Here is a 15,374-nt window from a genome sequence, read left to right on the forward strand (position 1 = left end):
CTAACTCCTACCATCCCCCCCCTCTCTCTTCTCTCCTCCCTCTTCTCCCCAAACCCGCCCTTTCCCTCCTCCTCCCCTTTCTCTCCCCCCCCCCCTTTTTTTTTTTTTTTTTTTTTTTATTTTTTTTTTTTTTTATTTTTTTTTTTTTTTCTCTCGCTGGTAGACGACTACTTATAATATCTGCTTTCAAGACACACTCTACAGCCCTAGAATGTTGTTTTCTTTCTCAACGATAATGTGTTTTATCCTAACCTTAGTAATTGATACAGTTATTTGTTTGTTGACGCTGTTGGTTGTCACGGTGAGTCGAGATACAGCTGGTTCTCCCTCCCCTCCCTCTGTCCTGACCCATACCCCCAACACATGCAAAGTCACTAGGAAGCCCAACGATAGCTGGTTCCTGATTTTCAAATTACCATGGCCACGTTAAAATTAGTATCCTACAACGTAAAGGGACTCCACTCCCCAAACAAACGTACTCACATTCTTACCCTGCTCAAAAAGGAGGATGCCTCTATTATTTTTCTTCAGGAAACACATTTCAAAAGGGGATCAATTCCCAAATTGCCCACCAATTTCTATAACATGTGGTTTCACGGCACTGGCCCCACCTCAGCTTCCTGCGGAGTTTCAATTGCCTTCCATAAGGATGTCCCCTTTGTCCTTACCGACAAAAGGGAATCAGATGATGGTAGAACGCTATTTCTTAAGGGTAAACTGGGCAATGCAACATATACTTATGCCAATTTCTACGCACCCAATAAAGGTCAGGTACAATGGTTATTATCCGCGTTGGAGTGTCTTAAGACGTTCGCGGAGGGGCCTATAGTTATGGGAGGGGATCTAAATGTCGCCTTGGAGCCTCTCCGGGACTCCTCAAGGCATCGCTCAATCCACTCTTTTGCTTCACTTAGTAAACTTAGACGCAAACTTCAAGAGTTGGGCCTGGTGGACACGTGGAGAGTACTCCACCCGTCCGACACTGATTATACTTTTTTCTCAGCTCCACACAGGTCGCACCAGAGACTGGACTATATCTTTGTTCACTCAAGCCTGCTCCCTTTTTTGCTTGCAGCTAAAATTGGCATTACTACCCTATCTGACCACTCACCCATAGATATTAAGATAACTTTCCCCACTTTACCTAAAAGAGACTTCACTTGGCGCCTAAACGACACACTCCTTGACTCTTCTGCCGATGTGCTACATTTGACCTCCCACTTAAACGAATATTTTTTATTGAATGCCACTCCAGAAGTGGACTCTACATGTGTATGGGAAGCGCATAAAGCTGTTATGAGAGGCCATCTTATAGCCTTAGGCAGTAGAGTGAAGAAAGAGAAACTGCGTAAAATGAATGATTTATTGAACCAAATAGCTGATCTTGAAAAGGCGCATAAAAAATCGTCTGCCCAAGCCGTTTATGATCAATTAAACAACCTTAGAGACCAACTTAAAGACTCACTTAACGCAAAAAGTGCAAAATCCCTACTGTATCTCAAACATAAAATATACGCCCATGGAGATAAAGGTGGCAAAATGATGTCGGCGCTACTGAAAAAACAGAGGGAACGATCGTTCATTCACACCATTAAAACGTCAGATGGAGCTCTACACGTGTCTACGCCAGACATAGCTAAAGCTTTTACAGATTATTACTCCTCCCTATACAACCTGCCCAATACCTCTGCATCTCCATCAGACAGAGATGATCTGATATCATCCTTCCTTGAGAAACTTAAGCTTCCTTCTGTGTCGCCTGAGGAAGCTGCGAGACTAACTGAACCAGTGACGCAGCAGGAGGTTAAAAACATAATCTCTTCCTTCCCCGCGGGTAAAAGTCCCGGCCCAGATGGTTTTACCATTGCCTACTATAGAAAATTCTTAGATATATTGTCCCCTTTTTTAACAAAAACATATAATTCTTTGCTGAGCGGTGGCCATTTTCCCAGGCAATCGCTAGAAGCACACGTCACAGTTATACCGAAAGAAGGCAAGGACCCTACATCTTGCGCTAGTTATAGGCCAATTTCACTTCTAAACCTCGACATCAAAATTTGGGCAAAACTCCTGGCTATAAGAATGGGTGAATTGCTACCGAAATTAATCAACCCAGATCAAACGGGTTTTGTGAAGGGGAGGGAGGGGAAACACAATGTGTTAAGGGTGCTCCACGCTATCCAGTATGCTCATGAAAGCGGCAAACCGCTGCTGCTTCTGGGCACAGACGCTGAAAAAGCCTTCGATAGAGTGGCATGGGATTTCATGGAGAGCACCCTATATAAATTTAACTTCCCACCCAAATTAGTATCTGCAATACTTTCCCTTTACGATGAGCCATATGCGAAAATAAAGATTAACGGCACACTGTCGCCACCCTTTATGATACGCAATGGAACCCGACAGGGCTGCCCCCTCTCACCCACACTATTTGTCTTGACGGTCGAGACGTTTTTTGCAAAGTGTCCGCCAGGACCCTGGGATATTTGGCTTAAAGGTTGGTAAACATACCCACCTTGCTTCAGCATTTGCTGATGACATATTGCTCCTTCTTACGAGACCAAGTCAATCCCTGCCTGGAGTCCTCAGGGCCCTGGCGACATATAGCGAGGTATCTAACTTTAAGGTGAATTACACCAAATCCGAAATCCTAAATATTACAGTCCCCACTAAATTGACCACGTATTTGAAGACATTAGCCCCCTTTTTATGGCCCCAAACTTCTATGAAGTATTTGGGAATACAGTTACCTAAATCTCTCTCCCTACTGTATGAGTGTAACTACGTACCCCTCTTACATAAACTTACTGATACACTTAAATCATATGACTTGCCCTTTATCTCATGGATGGGACGTAAAAATATCCTCCACACTTACGTATTTCCTGTTTACTTATACACATTGACCCTCCTTCCAATCCATTTACCTAAACATTTCTTTCAAAAATTGAAACGCCTGTTTTCCAATTTTTTGTGGAGAAATAATAGACCCAGACTAGCTTATTCCCTTCTGGCCCGTAAGAAACATATGGGGGGACTAGGACTACCGGACCCTGAATCGCAGTATAAAGCTATGCATTTAAAGCGCTGGGTGGAATTGGTTACGGGCACTGGATTGTTACAGGGCCCCGATATCGAAACTGAGCAGTTGGGAATAAACAAACTGAGCCTTTTATGGGTATCGCTTAAAAAAGATGTGGCCACCTTAGCAAACCCCCTGTTAAGGGGTACTCTACTAGTGAAACAAGAATTTCATACCAAAACACAATCGGCACACCTAATCACTCCCATAGCACCAGCGGCACTTATTCCACAGGTGATGGACATTTCGTCATACTCAGGGAACCCTGTGTGGCCTTTGCTAACTACGGTGGCACTGGAGGACTTCTTACCTAACAATACACCCCCTACTCTGGAGTTACTCCAGTCTCTGGTGCATTCACACCCTTCAGCTGCAATGCATAGTTATTCTACAAGACAGACGTGCATTGCCTTTCTTAAAGAGTTTAAGATTGCCCGATCCACCACATGGCTAGATGACATCTATTCTACCAACAAAAATACTAAGATGAAACTTGCTGTTTTTCACAAGTCCCTATTAACAGATACTAGCGTTGGTGACCCTCTGTACTTGCACTCTTGGGAAACAGAATTAAAAATACAACTCACAGATGAACAGAGAAGGTTTGTCCTTCGCAATTCTCATGGATTCTCTCGGTGTGTCAAACTACAAGAGAACCATTTTAAATTACTCTCTCGATGGTACAAAACACCCGAAGTGCTGTGCAGACTTGGTCTCCTGAACTCTAACTCCTGTTGGAGATGTGGGGGAGGCTTGGGCGATCTAACACACATTTGGTGGAGTTGCCCAATGATCCAACCTTATTGGAAGGCTGTAGAGGATACAATTAATACGGTGTGTAAGAGTTCGATCACGCTCTCAATGGCTGTTATAGCCCTTGCCCTACCTACACCTTCCTTAAAACCCTCAAACAAATCCCTGCCTACCCACATGATAGCAGCAGCTAAGGCTCTTATTCCCCAATTATGGCGACAAACCGTACCTCCCACAAAAACACAATGGATAGAGAAGTTGAATCAAATATGCAGAATGGAGGAACTATCCAGCTGGTCATCCCTCACCCATGACAAGTTTGAAATGTTATGGGGACCCTGGCTCTCGTATAAGCGCCTTTGCATGACACAGTCCCTCTCTACGCCATTGCCCTCTTATTAAACAGATTCAAAGTATCCGGACCTCACGAATAGACCACCGCAATGTACAACCTCTAGGAGTGCTACGCCACACAGGACTTCCTGGTATATCCCTCCCACACCCCCCCCCCCCCACCCCCCCTCCACACTGATATACTTATCTAGCTTTCATCCTCCTAGAGATCATATTTTAACTGATGAACCTTTAGCTGTTCTAGCTAGCTCACCACTCTATTTCACTGAAGGGTAACAATTCTTGACCGGCTCGATTCACGTGACTTGTTTTGTTTGTTGATATTTGTGTTTTAATAATGGGATCTTTCCAGGATTACATATCTATGCATGTCTCTTTTCTGTGTAAAAGGCTATATATACAGTGCACATGTACCATTCCGATTGCTTATTGCTCTATCCAGCAAAGAGAATACATTGTGTAGATCCCATTCATTGTTATCATTGTATTTTGATTACTGTTATGTAAAAAAATAAAAAAACAGACTTGTTAAAAAAAAAAAAAGAAAGTCGAATTTTGTGTCTATTAGGGCCCCAAATAAAAGGGGACAGGAGAGAATGAAGGGAGTCAAAGAAATATTTAGGAACAGGCCCAGAAGCGTGTTCTAACATATACAGGCATTTGGGCAGGATAATAAGTTTAGTAAGATTAACACGCCCAGTATTGTGAAGATTGTGAAGGCCATGGCAAAAACCTTCAGTTTACGCCTCTTGATGTAATCACCCGTGGATTTTGAGGTGTGTTTAGGATCATTATCAATTTGTAGAAGCCAAGCTGGCTTGGAAGCACCGGCCCTGGGGAAAAAGGCCCGTCATCTCTCCAGATCCCTGACATTCACCAACTATAGGCAGGACGGCAGCCGTGCCAGTCAGAGTATCGGGAACAGCGGAGTGCTACGTACAGGCCCCCGAGACGAGCCTTTTCCCCCAGGGCCGGTGCTTCCGTGCCAGCTCCGTCTACAAGCTATCGGGACCTCACAGGAACAGCGCGGACCCGACCCCGGCAACAGGTAATTATACAACCGGGGATGGGGGAGGCAACGGGGCAGCGGCGCCGGCAATGGGTGCCGCTTCCCCTTCTCTCCCCCTGGCTGTCGGCGCCGCTGCCCCATTGGCGGCGCCGCTTCTCTCCCCCTGGCTATCGGCGCCAGCACCGATAGTCAGAGGGGAGAGAACGGGCAGCGGCGCCGATAGCCAGCGGGAGAGAAGCGGCGGCAGCAGGGCTCTAGACCTCAGGAAAGGCAGGGGGAGAGAAGCGGGCAGCGACGGCCTCTCTCCCCCTGCCTTTCCTGGGGGTGTATCGGGGTATACGCATGCACACACACGCACCCTCATTTTACCAAGGATATTTGGATAAAAAACTTTTTTTACCCAAATATCCTTGGTAAAATGAGGGTGCGTGTTATAGGCCGGTGCGTGGTATACCCCGATAAGTATAAAGCCTGATGGGCTGTATTTGTGCGAGGGGCGGAAGTAATTATCGCTCCCTGCACTTCCAGGTGGGGCTCATTGGGAACAGGTGGGGGCGTGTGTATATAACTTCCCCCTCTCCTACAGGGGCGGAGCACGTGTCATTTGTGGAACCCTCCCAACCCTCCCTTATCTTATTCCTTCACTATAGTGCATGCCCTCTATAGGCGTGCCCTCATTGCGCGGTTATGGCACAACTCAGACCGCTATGCTAGGGGAAGATCTTGTATAGGTATGTAGGCAATCTTTCCTGTCACTAGTACACGTATGGAGCCCCGATCACAAGCCCAGCCTTGAGGAATACGTATCCTATATACACATGATTGTGTATATATCTACCTATACTAAGTACTAAAATCGCCTTATAGTGGATACCCCTTTAAGCCCTCCAATAGCCACGTAGATGGAAAAATAAAAGTTATAGGGGTCTTAATAATTTTTAATTTAAGCATGCTTTAAAGTGTGGACAGCATTTTTTCACCCAAAAATACACACAATTTTTAACTAATGCATATTACAAACATACATATAATGGTATTGTCTACATTATATAAAAAGTTTTTGTTGATAACAAGTACACGTTAAGCAATTTATAGGGGTACTCCGGCACTAAGACAACTTAGACATCCTTTAGATAGGGGATAAGATGCCTGATCATGAAGGTCCCACCACTGGGGAACCCGTAATCTTTCATGCAGCACCCCGCTATCATCAGCCTCCGGAGCGAACATTGATTCGGGTCTGATGACTCAGGATCACGGGGCCAGAGTATAGTGACATCACGGCTCCGCCCCTGTGATCGTGAGTCATCAGACCCGGAGCGATGTTCGCACCGGAGGCTGATGATAGCTGGGTGCTGCATGAAAGATTACTGGGGTCCCCACGGCGGGACCCCCGGAATCAAGCATCTTATCCTCTATCCTTTGTATAGGGGATAAGATGTCTTAGCACCAGAGTACCCCTTTAAAATGGTATTCCGGCGCTTAGACATCTTATCCCCTATCCAAAGAATAGGGGATAAGATGCCCGATTGCGGGGGTCCCGCCGCTGAGGACCCCCGTGATCTTGCACACCGCACCCCGCTAAAATCAGTCCCCAGAGAGTGTTCGCTCCGGGTCTGATTACTGTCGATCACGGGGCCGGAGTATTGGGAAGTCACAGCTCCGCCCCGTGTGACATCACGCTCCGTCTCCTCAATGCAAGCCTATGGGAGGGGGCGTGACAGCTGCCACACCCCCTCCCATAGACTTGCATTGAGGGGGTGGTGCGTGACATCACACGGGGGCGGAGTCGTGACGTCACAATTTTCCATTCCCGTGGTCGGTAGCCAGAACCTCCAGTGCTGCCGGAAGATGATACAGGTGGATGCTGCACGCTATATTTCGGGGGTCCCCAGCAGCGGGACCCCGGCGATCAGACATCTTATCCCCTATCCTTTATTTATTTTGTAAAATAAAAAGGTTTACCTTTTAAATGTAGTAAAATAATCATCGTTATTGAAATGACCTACAAAAAGAAGATAACATGACAGTTTTACTGTGTAAAAACAAAAACCATTAAAATTTGCTAAATTAAGCTTCATTTTTTTTTATTTAATCCCAAAAATAATATATATATATTTTTTTGTTTTGATGTACATTTTATGGTAAAATGAAAGGTGTAATCTCAAAGTGCAATTGGTCTCACAAAAAAATAAACCCTTATATGGCTCTGTGGAAGGAAAAATAAAAATAAATATGATTGCGGGGTTCCGACTGCTGGGACTCCCCACAATGTTGGGAATGGGAAAATTGCTTCTGTCATTGTCAAAAAGGCCTCTGAAGATGGAATTGCATTGCTCGCTATGGGAAAATGTTTTGCTAAGCCTCCCCCAGTGTGTGTGATGAAGCACAAAACAATTTCCATGGTACTTTATCGCAAGCCCGGTTTTCTTGCCTGAACGTCGGCAGGGGTCCTTTAATGTAAACTATTTAATATATTTGAAACTATTGACTGGAAGACAAGTAATCTGCTCCAGGAGATATTGTTTTAGGCATAAAAAAAATAAGAGACAGCCATAATGATAAATTATCCTGTAAAAATATATATCCAGTATTTGATTTTAATAAAAAGGCAGATAAATGGCTTCATGTCAAGACTGCTTAGTCTGTTTTTTATTGTTTAACTTATTAGTAGCGCACTACTTCCTGATCCTGACCTAGCTTCATATTTCCTTCTTGTCCCTCAAGGCTTTCCTGCTCATACAGTTCATTCTGCTTTATATGAATGATTCTGAAGCTCTGATCAGTGACTTACTGTAAGCTGACATCTCCGATAATGTTTATTTGAGCAATTCCCCAGTCACCCTTCACTGCATTGTATCGGTGTGCCTATACCACGCACATTCATCGTAAATGGCAAAACATTGCCATTATTAAACATTATCTCGACAAGGTGAGTTTGGAAAATGGTTTTATTATCTTATAAAAGGGGAAAATACACTTGTGTGATATATTTTAATAACTGTGCTGGAGAAAGAAGCGGTTGTGTCACATTAGCCTATACACTTGCAATTGAATGTTTAGCCAGCTCTGCCTGACCATTGGGACTCTAATACAATGGCAGACAATGGAAGACTTTCTAGCGGGAGCTGCAGGATAAAGAATTGGCGCTGGCTGGGATGACCACAGGTAAAGAAAACGGTTTATTCTGAGACAATGCAACGTGTTTCACCGCGCATGCGCGGTGAAACACGTTGCATTGTCTCAGAATTAACCCTTTTCCTTACCTGTGGTCATTCCAGCCAGCGCTGATTTTTTATCCTGCAGCTCCCGCTAGAAGTCTTCCACTGTCTGTTATCTGTTAGCCGGAGGGCTGCGGACAGAACTTTTATCCTCACTCACTTAAACCATTGTTGTGTGTGAGTTCACACAACCACCAGCAGTAAGCACAACCTTCTCTTACCGGGATTATTCGCTGGTGGTATTTCACTATGGAGCGCTTTCTTGTGTTTTATTTCTAATGCAATGGGGAAGATTTGTTCTGTGACTAGGCTGTAAAACCGGAGTAAGGGAATGCTCAAGGTTATTTTGTGTTTCGGCTACTACAGTATTAACAGCAGCAGCCACAAGTTATACTATAGTGAACTATATAGAAAAAATACTATATATCCAATGCAGTTGAAAGTGAATCTTTCATCTCTATATCACGCTCAGAGCTCGTGTCAATGAGGTGGTGCCAAGCCACAGCATTCACACCTCCTTACTCACCCTCACCTTCCAGCCCCTCCTTGACTAAAATATAGGGCTCTGCACATCAATCAAAGAAGGGCTGGAAGGTGAGGGCAAGCAAGGAAGTGTGCCAGGCTGTAGCGCTTGAGCAGCTCCTCTCCGCCTTCTTGACACTTGGCTGAGAAATAAATAGGCAATTTTATAAGTTTGGCAAACAACGTCAGCTCCAGTAAAGGTACATATTGCTTTTATAACCTAAGGCCATGTTCACATCATTCAATTTCTGAGCGGAATCAAGCAGCAAATTTCATCTCGAAAATTCTGCTGCAGTGGGTGCCATCATTTTCTGCCAGCACCCACTATTTGCAGCATGTCCAGCCGTGTAATCCAACTGCAGCGAAAAGATTGTCTTTAAAAGGAATCTGCCATTATGGTCACCTGCACTATGCCATTTAAAATGGTCTTTACCATTTTTCTGTCTGTGCCTCAGGTCCTCTTTTATGGCCGAAAACTTAAATAGGCAAATGAGGCTGGCGCCCTGCTCCCCAGCCCCAAATGCACTGGGACAGCCAGCCTGCATCTTTTAGTTTACCATCCCTCTTTATAAATTCCTTTTTTCATGTCCTGTAAGATCTCTCTCGCAAGTAGAGATATCTCCCTTCTTGTTGGCTCACATTGTCAATTGCGCTTCTTACATGGAAAAGGAGGCTGTGAAGCAGCACTGCATGCCGTTTAAGGGTGTAGCCCGGAAGGGGCGCATGCACAGTGAACAATGTGAGTCAACAGTACATGAGTCAAAAGTAGAGGAAAAAATAACATTTATAAAGTGGGTACGAACGCCCAGAGTGCACCAAGAGCCTTATTTGCATATTTATAGTAGGTGACGGCCATTTTAATCAGCATTACCCACACAATAAGCATGTAGCAATCAGTTAGTGCAGGTGACGGTGATGACAGATTCCCTTTAACCCCTTCAGGACCAAGCCCATTTTGGCCTTAAGGACCAGAGCGTTTTTTGCAAATCTGACCACTGTCACTTTAAACATTAATAACTCTGGAATGCTTTTACTGATCATTCTGATTCCGAGATTGTTTTTTCGTGACATATTCTACTTTAACATAGTGGTAAAATTTTATGGTAACTTGCATCCTTTCTTGGTGAAAAATCCCCAAATTTGACGAAAAAATAAAAAATTTTGCATTTTTCTAACTTTGAAGCTCTCTGCTTGTAAGGAAAATGGATATTCAAAATACATTTTTTTTTATTTACATATACAATATGTCTACTTTATGATTGCATCATAAAATTGACGAGTTTTTACTTTTGGAAGACACCAGAGGGCTTCAAAGTTCAGCAGCAATTTTCCAAATTTTCACAAAATTTTCAAACTCAATATTTTTCAGGGACCAGTTCAGGTTTGAAGTGGATTTGAATGGTCTTCATATTAGAAATACCCCACAAATGACCCCATTATAAAAACTGCACCCCCCAAAGTATTCAAAATGACATTCAGTAAGTGTTTTAACCCTTTAGGTGTTTCACAGGAATAGCAGCAAAGTGAAGGAGAAAATTCAAAATCTTCATTTTTTACACTCGCATGTTCTTGTAGACCCAATTTTTTAATGTTTGCAAGGGGTAAAAGGAGAAAATTTTTACTTGTGTTTGTAGCCCAATTTCTCTCGAGTAAGCACATACCTCATATGTCTATGTTAATTGTTCGGCGGGCGCAGTAGAGGGCTCAGAAGCGAAGGAGCGACAAGGGGATTTTGGAGAGTATGTTTTTCTGAAATGGTTTTTGGGGGGCATGTTGCATTTAGGAAGCCCCTATGGTGCCAGAACAGCTAAAACCGCCCACATGCCATACCATTTTGGAAACTAGACCCCTTGAGGAACGTAACAAGGAATTAAGTGAGCCTTAATACCCCACAGGGGTTTCACAACTTTTTGCAAATGTAAAAAAAAAAAAAAAAAAATATCTAAAATACTTGGTTTCCCAAAAATTTGACATTTTTACAAAGGGTTAAATCAGAAAATACCCCCCAAAATTTGAAGCCCAATTTCTCCCAATTCAGAAAACACCCCATATGGGGGTGAAAAGTGCTCTGCTGGCGCACTACAGGTCCCAGAAGAGAAGGAGTCACATTTGGCTTTTTTGAAGCAAATTTTGCTCTGGGGGCATGCCTCATTTAGGAAGCCCCTATGGTGCCAGGACAGCAAAAAAAAACACATGGCATACCATTTTGGAAACTAGAACCCTTGGGGAACGTAACAAGGGGTAAAGTGAACCTTAATACCCCACAGGGGTTTCACGACTTTTGCATATGTAAAAAAAAATATATATTTTTTACCTAAAATGCTTGGTTTCTCAAAAATTTTACATTTTTGCAAAGGGTTAAAGCAGAAAATGCCCCCCAAAATTTTAAGCCCAATTTCTCCCGATTCAGAAAACACCCCATATGGGGGTGAAAAGTGCTCTGCTGGCGCACTACAGGTCTCAAAAGAGAAGGAGTCACATTTGGCTTTTTGGAAGCAAATTTTGCTCTGGGGGCATGCCGCATTTAGGAAGCCCCTATGGTGCCAGGACAGCAAAAAAAAAACACATGACATACCATTTTGGAAACTAGACTCCTTGGGGAACGTAACAAGGGGTAAAGTGAACCTTAATACCCCACAGGGGTTTCACGACTTTTGCATATGTAAAAAAATATATATATTTTTTACCTAAAATGCTTGGTTTCTCAAAAATTTTACATTTTTGCAAAGGGTTAAAGCAGAAAATGCCCCCCAAAATTTTAAGCCCAATTTCTCCCGATTCAGAAAACACCCCATATGGGGGTGAAAAGTGCTCTGCTGGCGCACTACAGGTCTCAAAAGAGAAGGAGTCACATTTGGCTTTTTGGAAGCAAATTTTGCTCTGGGGGCATGCCGCATTTAGGAAGCCCCTATGGTGCCAGGACAGCAAAAAAAAAAACCACATGACATACCATTTTGGAAACTAGACCCCTTGGGGAACGTAACAAGGGGTAAAGTGAACCTTAATACCCCACAGGGGTTTCAAGACTTTTGCATATGTAAAAAAATATATATATTTTTTACCTAAAATGCTTGGTTTCTCAAAAATTTTACATTTTTACAAAGGGTTAAAGCAGAAAATACCCCCCAAAATTTGAAGCCCAATTTCTCCCGATTCAGAAAACACCCCATATGGGGGGTGAAAAGTGCTCTGCTGGTGCACTGCAGGTCTCAGAAGAGAAGGAGTCACATTTGGCTTTTTGGAAGCAAATTTTGCCCTGGGGGCATGCCGCATTTAGGAAGCCCCTATGGTGCCAGGACAGGAAAAAAAAACACATGACATACCATTTTGGAAACTAGACCCCTTGGGGAACGTAACAAGTGGTAAAGTGAACCTTAATACCCCACAGGGGTTTCACGACTTTTGCATATGTAAAAAATAAAATAAAAAAATCACTAAAATGCTTGTTTTTCCCCAAATTTTTCATTTTTACAAGGGGTTATAGCTGAAAAATTACCCCAAAATTTGTAGCCCCATTTCCCTTGAGCAAGGAAATAACCCATAAAAGCACGTAAAATGCTTTGCTGGTGAACTACAGGTCTCAGAAGGGAAGGAGCAAAATTTGGAGAGAGAATTTTTGGGGGGCATGTCCGATTTAGGAAGCCCCTATGGAGCCAGAACCCCGGGAACCTGCTGAGGTATTCATCTAGGGGTATAATGGAAATTTTTTTAAGTTTTGTTTAGGGGTTTAGCAAGATAGTGAAAATAAAACTATACCTGCCAAGGTATTCATCTAGGGGTATAATGGAATTTTTTTTTTTGTTAAGGGTTTAGCAAAATGTTGAAAATATAAAACTATACCTGCCAAGGTATTCATCTAGGGGTATAATGGGAATTTTTAGTTTTATTAGGGGTTTGCCAATTAGATTTTTTTTAATAGTTTAGTGGAGAAAAAGGGGGAAATAAATGAATTGCTCACATGTCATTCCAAGGGTGCATTGGGTAGAGTTATCCAAAGTCATTCTAAAAATAATTAAAGGGGACAAAATTAGATATCATATGTTGTGTGATAGATTTTAAAACAGTCTTAAATGCACAGACCGGGTTTGTGGGGACATGTCTCACAGTGGTATATAGTGCATTTTCTAATGCCACGCTTGGAGCACACCCGACACCGCTTCTGTTGCCTACTCCCCGATTCTCTACGGGGAACTACCGCAGGAAAATGTTGCCCTGGAACTATTCTGTTCTCCGATCCTGTGGCTCTGCTTTCCTCCCCTTCCGGATCCCCAAACAGAAAGTCCTTAATAACATTTTCCTGGAATTGCAGGTATGTGCATGTATTTCCTGCACGTTTGTACACCACAAATGAATTGTACATGGTAATTTGGAAGAGGTGCAGTGCCAATTTTTTATACCAGGTCTTAGTTTTGCGTAGGGCAGTGTACGGCTGCAAGGCCTGATCTGACAGATCCACCCCTCCCATGAACTTATTATAGTCCTGAATACACACCGGTTTAGGGGTTTTTGGGTGTAAGGTGGTTAGTACAAGAACATCACGCTTGTCCTGGTACTTCACAAGCATCATGTTGTCCTTGCACATAGCCTTGCTTTCCCCCTTCTTCAACTTTTGCCGTACAAAAATTTTAGGCAGATCCCTTTGATTTCGCCTGATGGTACCACAGGCCACAGTCCCCTTGGCAAACAGGCATTGTAGTAATGGGACGCTAGTGTAAAAATTATCAAGGTAGATGTTATACCCTTGATCTAGCAGGGGGTGAACTAGATCCCATACTATTTTTCCCGTTGTTTTTAGTCCGGGGGGACACTCTGGGGGCTCTATTTTAGAGTCTTTCCCCTCATAGACTCTGAATTTGTGCGTATAGCCGGTTGCGCTCTCGCACAACTTATAAAGTTTTACCCCATACCTGGCCCGTTTGTTAGGCAGGTATTGCCTAAAGTGCAACCTTCCTTTGAAGTGCACAAGAGATTCGTCCACTGCAATCTCTTTTTCTGGGGTGTAAACTTCAGAAAATTTTTGATTTAAATAATTAACAAGGGGCCGAATTCTATATATGCGATCAAAATTTGGATCACTGGGAGGTGGACAATTTTCATTATTAGCATAATGTAGAAATTTGAGGAGGGCTTCAAACCGATTCCTTGGCATGACCGACCGGTACAGTGGAGTATGGTAAAGCATATCATTACTCCAATAGGAGCGAATTGTGGGCTTTTTAACTATGCCCATGTTAAACAAAAGGGCAAAAAAAATTTTGAGCTCTAGTGCATTGGTTGGCATCCATTGATAAGGCCTAGCATGATATGCCTGTGGATTGGCCGCAATGAATTGCTCAGCATACCGGTTGGTTTCCTCCACTATCAAATTAATCAGCTCTTCTGAAAAGAAGAGCTGAAAAAAATCAGCTTCTTTCAACCCCACGGTGTCAACACGAATGCCTGCAGTGGCCACAAACTCAGGCAAATTGGGTATAAAGTTTGAAGCTGGAGCCCACTCAGAGATGGCACTAGGACCTGGCTCAATATTGGTACTAGGACTGGTACTAGGACCTGGCCTAGGGCGGTGGCGGGGAGGTTCCTCGTCAGAATCAGTGGAAGAGGAAGAAGAAGAGGGCAAATATAACAACTCTTCACCACTATCTGAACCAGAGGAAGATGCCAAGAAGGCATATGCCTCCTCAGTGCTGTACATGCGACGCCTTGACATATTGGATGACACTATAAGTGGCGAAGTGTCTCTGATGTACAACACTAGAACAATATTTTTTTGTATTTTTATATTTTTATATATTTTTTTAACTTTTTTACTTTTTTTATAACAACGGAAAAACTGAAACAAAAAGCGCCACTAGAACTAAAAAAAAACAGCGGCGAACTGTCACTGCTGTCACTAATCAGTGACGCACCAGGAAAAAACGTAACAGGGTAGTATGGAGGTGTGCGAGGTGGTGATGGGATGAAAGGGTGACAGTCACTTCAGGGGCACTGACAGTATTTTATATTATTGTTCACTGTCACTGTTATGGTCAGTGACAGACTTCAATTTCTTCACAGCTGATGAATGAACGAATGAATGAATGAATGAATGAACGAATGAATGAATGAACGAATGAATGAATGAATGAATGAACGAATGAATGAATCAGCAGCAGGATAAGGGGCACTGATGGGCACTGAAACTTTATTACTGTACTGTACTGTAGAATGTAACTATATTCAGTTACAGTTACAAGTTACAATCTTCACTGCAGCCTGTCAGATCACACAGGCTGCAGACTTCAGACAGGGAGGACAGCAATTGGAAGGGGCACTGCTGGGCACTACTGGAGACTGATGGGCACTGATGGGCACTACTGGACACTGATGGGCACTAGACTGTCACTGTTATATTCAGTGACAGTCACTAGGATCTTCACTGCAGCCTGTCAGATCG

General features: G+C 43.3%; 1 protein-coding gene across 1 annotated transcript; it reads right to left on the bottom strand.

Annotated features, from left to right (window-relative positions):
* Positions 1–13,007: 13,007 nt before the first annotated feature.
* Positions 13,008–14,648, bottom strand: LOC130367478 (piggyBac transposable element-derived protein 4-like). The gene has a single exon (XM_056569901.1). The coding sequence runs from the start codon at positions 14,646–14,648 to the stop codon at positions 13,008–13,010; it is 1,641 nt and encodes a 546-aa protein (XP_056425876.1).
* Positions 14,649–15,374: the final 726 nt, after the last annotated feature.

Source organism: Hyla sarda, chromosome 4 (genome assembly GCF_029499605.1).
Source record: "Hyla sarda isolate aHylSar1 chromosome 4, aHylSar1.hap1, whole genome shotgun sequence".
NCBI lineage: Eukaryota > Metazoa > Chordata > Amphibia > Anura > Hylidae > Hyla > Hyla sarda.